At 48.9% G+C, this 9382-nt stretch overlaps 1 protein-coding gene across 1 annotated transcript; it reads right to left on the reverse strand.

Annotated features, from left to right (window-relative positions):
• Positions 1–3578: 3578 nt before the first annotated feature.
• Positions 3579–7282, reverse strand: ADRA2B (adrenoceptor alpha 2B). The gene has a single exon (XM_085634263.1). It carries the CDS (start codon positions 5656–5658, stop codon positions 4126–4128), a length of 1533 nt encoding a protein of 510 aa, XP_085490389.1. The 5' UTR covers positions 5659–7282; the 3' UTR covers positions 3579–4125.
• Between the last annotated feature and the right edge of the window lie 2100 nt (positions 7283–9382).

Consider the following 9382-nt stretch of genomic DNA (forward strand, 5'->3'; position numbering starts at 1 on the left):
GGCGAGACCTAAAAAATGAAGTGGGTAAGTGACAACAGAAGGGAACGCAACAAGTGTGTGGTGAGGCTAGGTAGATGAGCATGAGAGGGCAGCTTTCGAGGGTGAAAGGTAAGGTGGAGAAGAGAAGGAAATGTGTGTAATCAAAAAGAAGACGTAAAGTCTGCAGAGGAAGGGGAGATAAGAGGGCTAGCGTAGTTCATGAGGGTAAAGCAGACAAAGGAGAGAGTTTTGTTTGTGAGAGTAGAACGAGGGCAGGAGAACAGACTAAACTGTGTGAGATCAACAGGACAGAAAGAGAGCTGGCATTTGTGAGGAGGTGAGAGGAAGAGCTGTATATGTAAATGTGTGAGGCAAAAGATGATAGTGGACAGAACTGAAAATTGGGGAGGCGCAGTGCAAGTGTCTGTGGGGCAAGGTAAGATGAATAAGTGAGCTCTGTGAGGATGCATTGAAAATAAGTAATTGAGTGGGGGGAATGTGAGAAAAGGGAGAGGGTTTGCGAGGGGAAATGAGAGAGGGAAGTGTGAGACGAAAAGGAAAGAAATGAGAGGTGATTTTGTAAATGAAAATGGAAGAAGGTTTTGAGAGAGAGAAATGGAAATGGTAAAGCGAAAAATTGGTAGGGAGAAAAGTTAATTTGGGGGGCCTTTTTTTAAGAGAACATCAGAAAGGATGTGAGGGGCCCTTTTTGGAAGGGAACTATGAAAATGTGAGAGGGAAACAGTATAGAAGAAAAGTACGTGTGTGAGGGGAAGGAGTGAAAGGTTGTGGGGTTTTGAGAGAAGGAGCACAAGGATGTGATGGGAACTGAATCAGGGAAAAGGTGGGAGGTACAGGAGGTGCAGGAGGACAAAGTTTGATAAGAGAATGGGGAGCATGTGAATGAAAAGGGGGAGGCTGAGGCTGCAAAGGGAAATGAGAGGAAGGTGCAAAGCAATCAAGTATGTGACGGTGGAAGAGATGGCAGAGTGAGAAAAAAAGAAAAAGTCAAATGCGTGGAGAAAGGAAAGTCGGGATAGGGTGTTGGAATTATAAGAAAGAAAAGCAAGTAAAAGGGAGGAAAGGAGGAAGAAAATGGAGTTTGTAAAGACAAAAGCAAAGAGAATGAAGTGCAATGGCGTAGAAGGGTGCCAGTGCCTTACTGCACGCAAAGAAAATGGATCCCCAGTACTATGGTTGGGTATTGAAAAGGAGCCACTACTATGGAGCAAGGGGCCCCTGTCACTCATGGGCCCCGGGGCCAGTTTACCAGCTGCACCAATGATTCCTGATTGCCGATGTATTGGTAAAGCAGAGAAGGTAGCGTGAAAAGTGTGTGAGGGGACGTCAGTGACAGCAAAGGGAACGAGGTGCAGGAAAGGGGTTGAGTGTGGGTAGTGTGAGGGGAAGGACGGAAGATAGTGAGGGAATGCGTTAAGAAGAAATGTGTTAGGAAAAAGTAGAGGGGAGGGAGACGGAGAAGTAAAGAAAAAAAGAGAGAGTGAGAGGTGTATGCGGGGCAAAATAAGATGAGGACAGAGGGAGAAGCGTGTCGGGAAATTAGGCCATTTCGAGATCTTAACAGCCATAAATAACCTACCCATATACGGGCCCTTACGATGAAGAGAGGCCATGAGAAAGGCACGAGGCAGAACACGTTCATAACACACCACACGCCCTTCCCTCCCACACACACCTTCCCCGAAAAAGTGTGGGCCCGAGAGAGGCGCGAGACTCCTTTAACACGACACTAGGAGGCAACGGAGAGCGGGTGAAACGCACCAGCTCGGACAAGAGAGGCGCCCCGCTCTCTGACCAGAAGGGCCGAGGAGGGCAAACAGATGAAAACAAGCCCCATCCCCCACCCGCAAAGTGCCCCATGAGCACCAAAGAGAAAGGATCGGCACCAGGCATGATACTTCCATGACCAGATAGATGCTGACTGGTTTACGGCCACTAGGCAGGAAACGGACGGACCCAAAACCCTTCAAACAGAGAGAAAGAGAGCAGTAAATCGGGACGAAGTCCCCCTCCCCCACGGACAGAGTCGCTGGAAGTAGGGGCGCGGCTGGCGCTGCAGCACCCCCAGACTTGGGAACATTTGATAAAGATAATGGAAAACAGCAAAGCCAATCACTGCTGACGTCAGACAGCACTAGCCGTGTGTTCAAATACACTGACAGTTAAATGGCAACGAGAGCTCTGCGAACCCCCGGTACCGCTGCCCACCCCCTGCCATGTATGCCCACGTTCATGTTATTTGTCTTCAAATAAATAGCATTTGCTAAAAAGTTATCATCACTCTTGTGATCGGGTCAAGAGTGAGGCAGTGAAAGGCGCCAACGTAAACAAAGAACTCCCATTTAATTAAGGTTACCAATATTATAAATGAGCTTCTTTTGGCTGTTTTTATTGCAGATTGTGGTGGCAGGCAAGTTTCGAAATAGGATGAAAAAACAAAGCAATACATATTTCTTTCTACCCATGTGAGCGCCTGGCTAAAGCCACAGAAAATGCATCCGATTACTGTGTCACGAACTTCCTTCCCTCTCGCAAAACTCAGGCGCAATACTACATTTTTTTGCTCGTTTGCAGCACTTGCGCGATCAGTAACACCAAGGGGCATATTTACAAGCCCCTTGCGCCACTTTTGCGTCACTTTTCCCATGTTAAAAATGACGCAAAATTGGCGCAAGGACCTTGTAAATAAGCCCCCAAGTATTTTTTTACCTCTAATTTTAGTCAGATGATGCCCCTGGCCAGCACCCCCAGTGTTGCAGCACCAGTGCCCACGTTCACTACCCACTCCCACTAAACAGATCTTAGGGCGCCCCTACCACAAGAGACATCCTGCATACAACCACCACCAGAAAGAAGGGCAGTAAATACCAGACTGTGTGCATACAAAAGATCAACTTCAGAATATCAAGGGCACTAAATAGCGAAGACAAAATATATAAAAAATATATATTGACAGGTAAGTCTAGATTTTCTATACCTAACGCCACATATATGTACTTATGTGGTCGATATATCTTCAAGATACATAGTTGTGGAGTAATGAATGGCAAATCCATACATCCCTAAATGCACTTACCTTTCGATATTTTGCCCCCGATAATATGTCCTCGATATTCTTGTACCACGATATTCTTCATGTCGATATTTGGTAGAATAATCTACCAGACGCGAGACCTTCACCACCAGGCAAATTTAGGGCAGGATGGAGACACGAAACCCCCTTTCTGGCACTAGTGAGAGATAGTGCAATGGCTATCACACGAGTCTACAAGCCACCACCCAAGACAGACAGGGCTGCAAATGTTGTGAATCCTCCTACCCTCACAAAAGAGCTGGGTTAGTAACAGACATGAGAAGGAACACCAGCGCCAAAGAGAGATACCGAGAGGAAGCGCTACAAACGCACATGGCAAAGTAAAGGAAGGAAAACAGACACAAGAAGGAAAGGACGGGAAACAGACAAGGCGACCCGTGCCACCAGACTCAGAAACAATGACAACAGGCAAGAGATCCTGTAGCACGACCCTTAGAAGCAGCGAGCACCACAGGCGTGGACAGAACACACAGGAGCGGGAGGGCAGTATCAACATATACAAATATTTAATGAAGGTACAAAGGTAAAAGTTTGGCCCACAAACTGGCCCTTAGAAGGCATCTGAACTGCCTCAAACCCCAAAGTTTGTACAGCACTGAGATCACCAGGAGTAACTCAGCTGTCAATTGTCTGTCCAGAACCATCAAACAATGTTTGTAATGACTGCAAAATGCAAGTTTGCTCAGAGGTCACCACAATACTTGGATTCACAGTGTGTATGGGATCCTCGCCCTGGAGAACGCAGAGTCCAAGGGCCTTGCCAGGGGGCATGAACCCGTGGCAGCCAACTGTGTGCACTGGACTCTCACCCCCAGATACCAAGGGGCCTCTTTAGTTACATCACGATTCTGCAAAGGACCCTCACCTCCAGAGACTGCAAAAGACTGCAACAACCTAGGGTGACCAAGCAGCCCACTTTGAGTTCTATTCCCGAATATCAAGGTTCACAGTTCTTGAAATTCTGGGGTCACCGCGCTGTCCACAGGATTCTATCCTTCCCCAATGTACTTCAGTCTCGGGGAGCCTAGGGGTCACCAGGCTGTGGCAGTCCACTGTCTGCACAGAATCCTACGGAAGGCCCTCCTAAAGTCTTGGTTGAAGATGGTGTAGATGACTGGGTTCAGTGAACTGTTGCAGTAACCAATCCAAAAGAAAAACTGGAAGAGACTATTAGGAACCTGGCAGAGCTCTCGACAGATGGCCCTCAAACTGTAGGTGAAGAAAAAGGGGAACCAGCAGAGGACAAAGACCCCGATCACGACAGCCAACACGAAGGTGAACCTCTTCTCTCGATTCATGTGGCTCCTCTTCTTGGCTAAGATGGGGCTCGGATCCCCCCTGACCAGAGCCACCTCCCCCCCAACAAGTGCAATTGTGTCTAAAGACTTAGGGGGGCAGCGGGTGATTGCCCTGGCTTGCTTGGCTTGGTGGTCTCCCCTGTGGTTTTGTTCTGGTTGGACCCCCTCTGATGCCTGAATCTCCAAACTCATTGCTGGGTGTTTCCCATTTGGATGGATTATGGTCTGCAGTGCTGGTGAAGATGTGGAGGATGTTGTATGCGGTTCCTCAGTGCTGCTCTGACAGCAGGGTTGGGTGAAGGCATTCTGGATGGATGGCAAACTGGAGGGTTTCATGCAGGGTTCCTCATCTCGGAGAGAGCCTCCAAGACCATTGGGGTGGGCCATCATCTGTTGGCCGATTGATGAGGTAGGAGGCATTGTGTGCTGTTCTGCTTTGTTTATGGATCCTCTATGAAAGTAGGGTTCACGCAGGGTCTGCTCGTCAGATGGTGGCATGGATTGTATTGTGTGAGCCTCCTTGCCACACAGAGAACCATCATCACCATTAGGCTCTTCCAGACCATTGTTGTTCAGGGCTGGAGGATTCTGCATGTGCTTTGGAGGAACTTTCTCAATGACCGCCTCTCTGGACTTGCTGCCCTTGGGGTTCTTCTTGTTCCTGCGCTTGGCAATGAGGTAGATCCTGAGGTAGACAAGGATCATGATGACACAGGGTGCAAAGAATGAGCCAATGCTAGAGGACAGAATGTACCAGGTCTCCTCGTTAAGCTTGCATTGGGGCTTGCTGCCCGGTGGCTCTGGTTTATTAACCTTGTAGATGAGAGGTGGGAAGGATATGGCCGCTGCAATAGTCCACACAATCAGAATGATGCACTTGATCCTCCGTGGCGTCCTCTTGGAGTTGTACTCAATGGCTTGGCTCACGGACCAGTAGCGGTCCAAGCTGATGGCGCACAGGTGGACGATGGAAGAGGTGCAAAAGAGGACGTCCAGGGCCAGGTAGATCTCACACCAGATCTTCTCAAAGTACCAGTAGCCCATCAGTTCATTGGCCAGGGAGAAGGGAATGATCAAGGTGGCCACGAGGATGTCAGCTGCTGCCAGCGAGACTAGGAAGAGGTTCTGAGGAGCTTTGAGGGACCTGCTGGTCAGAACCGCAATGATGACCAGGACATTCCCGAAGATGGTGAAGAGGATGAGGAAGGTGATGACTGCAGCAATTGCCGCAGTGACCTGGACCGAGTAGGGGTCAGCCCTGTTCATGGTTTAAGCAAATGTTATTCTAAAGCTGAACAAAGATGCAGAAACGCCAATGACTTATGCCTGCCTGATCCTTCAATAGATGGGCAGGAGTGTATGAGAAAGGGTCAGAAACCATCCCTCCTGTTCTCAAGGAAGCAGAGACTGGTCAGTGGCAATTACTCTGGGACTCAGGTGGGTCTCCAGATGCTCCTTGGTAGACCTATTTCCGGGACCACTGCTGAAGAGTTCTCGGATACCCATGGCTAGCGGGTGCAGCAAACCCCCAACTCAAGTGAGTGAATTTTCTGGGTGCCTGGTGTCTATTACTAGACTCTAGATCTTCCCAGTACACGTTATGCCACCATCTGTACAGACACCCCCTTCCTCCGCGTAAAGTTCATCAAGTCTCAGGGTCTGCTGCTGAGAGTTGCAATGGTTCTTCCAGTTTAGAAAGTGTAGATTAGGATTTTGAGGGAGGCGCCCTGGCTACTCGGGAGGACGGGCTGCTCAGGCTTCAGGGAGCTGTTGAAGACCAAGTTCTACTACTCATAAGTTGAGGTACCGGTTTGTACACTGAGGGTCCGCCACTGGGATTTGGGTCTCTCCTTCCAGGCTTATGATCTCAATAGTTCTGCCAAGTTCATCCTGAGGCACTTTTCTTACTTTGGGGTCGATCTTCAGGGCTGCCACACTTTTATGCTCAGGCTCTCTCCATTCCTTATATCTCCAGGCTGTCTTTGCACCCCTCGGTCCTTTCCTTTACACAAAACGTTACCTTTGGAAGTGCTGTGTCCCCAGTCAAAGGCAAAGCATTCCTACCAGAGACGTGCGGTCCAGTAAGGCCCAAGGTCTGCTCTGAAGAGGCTAAAGCAGGGACTGCAATGGAGGATGTGAGGAAACAAGGGATGCTCTCCTGGGGGCGCTGGGACGGCGGTGCTGTGATGGGAAATGGAGGGGCAACTCTGCTGATGGTGGGAGAAGCAGGGACTGCTCAGCTGAAGATGGAAAAGCAGGGACCACTCTGTTGGTGATGGTCGAAGTGCTTCCCGTTCTGCTAGCGATGGGAGAAGCGGGGTCCACGCTTCTGGTGAGGGGAGAAGCTGGATTTACTCAGCCAAAGATGGAAAAGCAGGGGGAGAAGCACGGGCTGCTCAGCTGATGTTCGAAAAGCAGTGTCCGCTCTGTTGATGATGGTCGAAGTACTTCCCGCCCTGTTGACGGTGAGAGAAGCAGGGTCTGCTCAGCTGGTGTTAAAAAGTAGGGTTCGCTCTGTTGATGATGGGAGGAGTACAATATGCTCTGCTGGTGATGGGAGAAGCAGGGTCCACTCTGCTGGTGACGAGACAAGCACGGTCGCTCTGCTGCTGATGGGAGAAGCAGGGTCCGCTCTGTTGATGATGGTCGAAGTACTTCCGCCCTGTTGATGATGGGAGAAGCAGGGTCTGCTCAGCTGGTGTTAAAAAGTAGGGTCCGCTCTCTTGATGATGGGAGAAGTACGGTATGCTCTGCTGGTGATGTCAGAAGCAGGGTCCGCTCTGCTGCTGATGGGAGAAGCAGGGTCCGCTCTGCTGCTGATGGGAGCCGCAGGGTCCGCTCTGCTGCTGATGGGAGAAGCGTCGGATGCTGCTGATAAGAGTTGAGTACCTCCCGCTTTTAAACCAGTTGCCGAAGTGCCTGTTCCCGGCTCTGTGATGTCAGGGAGTCCTCAGCTCCGTGCCACCCCCAGCCTGCGATACAGCAGAGGCAGGGACACGGGGAGGGAGGGGAGAGAGAACGAGAGACGAGGGGGCTGGGGAGAGAGGAGAGTATCGGGGAAAGAGAAGGCGGAAGGGAGACGAAATGGACGGAGTCAGGGAGGAGGGAGAGAAGGGGTAAAAGAAGAATATGAATGCAAACAAAGAGTCAGAAGGGGAGGGAAGGAGGGGAAGAATGTATGAAATGAGGGGAAGTGCGAGGAACAATAGACTGAAGAGAACTAGACGGACAGAAGAGAAGAGGAAGAAAGGATAGAAGCTGGGTGGAAGGAGTAACATGAAGTAAAAGAAAAGGGGAGGAGTATAGAGTAATAGAAAAGGAGGGGAATTTGTAGAGGATTAAAAATAACAGTGGACGAGGGTGGAAGGGGGGAGACAAGACTAGATAAGGGGGGCAATAGGCAAAAGGCGTAGCGAAGAAAATAAAGAACAATAAAAGACAAGTTCAGATAAAGGAAGAGGATGAGAGAAGAAAAACGGAGAGGACAACATATGAGTTAGTTGAGGAGTGCTGCGCAGACGGGTAGCTCTGCAATGAGGCAGGAAAATAAGAATTGGAGAAGATGGAGGGAAAGTGCCCCGCACTGTCTCTTCCTAAACTACCCCTCCACCCCACCGACCTCCTGTTACGTGCCCCCCAAAACAGTTAACCCCGAGAAACAGCACAGTTATGAGCACACCTATATAAATCTCTCCAGATTTGCAAACTGGCTCAAATTGTTTATTTTTAAACTCATTTTGTGCTGGAAAATTGCCTGAAAAATTATGCAAAACATCACTTTGCACTGTTTTGCATTACTTTGTATCAAGGGTGCGGTCCATGGTTGGTACATGGGTGCTCCATGCAACCACCAATGTTGTTTGATGCAAACCCCTAACTACTATCGTACAAAGGGGTTTGCACCTCCCAAAATTGCTTCTTTGAGGCAGGTGTAAAAAGGATGAATGCTTTTATTTCTCCAAACTTTTCCGACTGCATTTGTTCTGTACTGTATTTGTCTAGGCATAGTACCCTTCCAATACAAACCTCTGCTAGATATCACACGCCCACCCTTGCACTATGGTGCAAAAGTGTGAACATTGTGCGCTGGGCAGCCTAATTTTGCGCCAGCTTTAGGTAGAGAGCTGGACAGTACAATATCTCAGTAGATGTGGCACTTTTTTGCTCTCTCCCTCTCACGCAACCCAGCAGAGCAACTTTGAGTGCTGCACTTTGTTTTCTGTGACATGTTTGTAAATATGGGCCAGAGCACTCTAAAAAAGCACCCCTCACTAAAACATCCCTGTCCAGACAGAGCATCAAGTGATACGGCTGCGACTAAAGTTCGTATCGGAGTCTGGAGAATGACATATTTTGGGAAACGTGCTTTGACTTAACTATTGACACAATCTTGCGTCCTCTGTTTTTCCCAGAAGAATAGAGTTCCGAGAACGTTGAATCCACCCTGGTAACTGCTTCTCATAATGACAATTCCCACGCATACATATTTTTCCTGGAATCATTTAGGTACATTGTTTTCCTCTTACAGTGTGGAGCCTGGTGTACTCTTGTGCCACCTCCCTGTATGCGCTCTGCCTTGTAAGAGGAAGGGGGCATGCTTCCCCTTCTTTTCTATCCGCAGCCCTTATCATGTACCCAAGTCCGCCGCTCCTGATCTGAATCAAGTATGTTTTTCATAGCCCATGGCTTTTAACCCTTCATACATTTGCACCTTTGCCAGTGCTTTATTTGATCCGGTGGTTTCCAGGGCTCGGCACCAGCACTTAATTATTAGCACCAGCGCTTGTGACAGACTGCCACATGGTGACACTGTCTCCCAAATTTGGGTGTGAGCACAAAAACAGCTGTTTATTAATTTAATATACAATAACAATCTCTAATACCTGCCACCCAAGCCATTCTTATAGCTTTGGTGGCCTTGAATAGTATGAATTGTCAGACTTGTAGGAGTGTGATGGTTAGTAGTTGTGTTGGTACTGTAATTGGCAGC

Source organism: Triturus cristatus, chromosome 11, assembly GCF_964204655.1.
Source record: "Triturus cristatus chromosome 11, aTriCri1.1, whole genome shotgun sequence".
Taxonomy (NCBI): domain Eukaryota; kingdom Metazoa; phylum Chordata; class Amphibia; order Caudata; family Salamandridae; genus Triturus; species Triturus cristatus.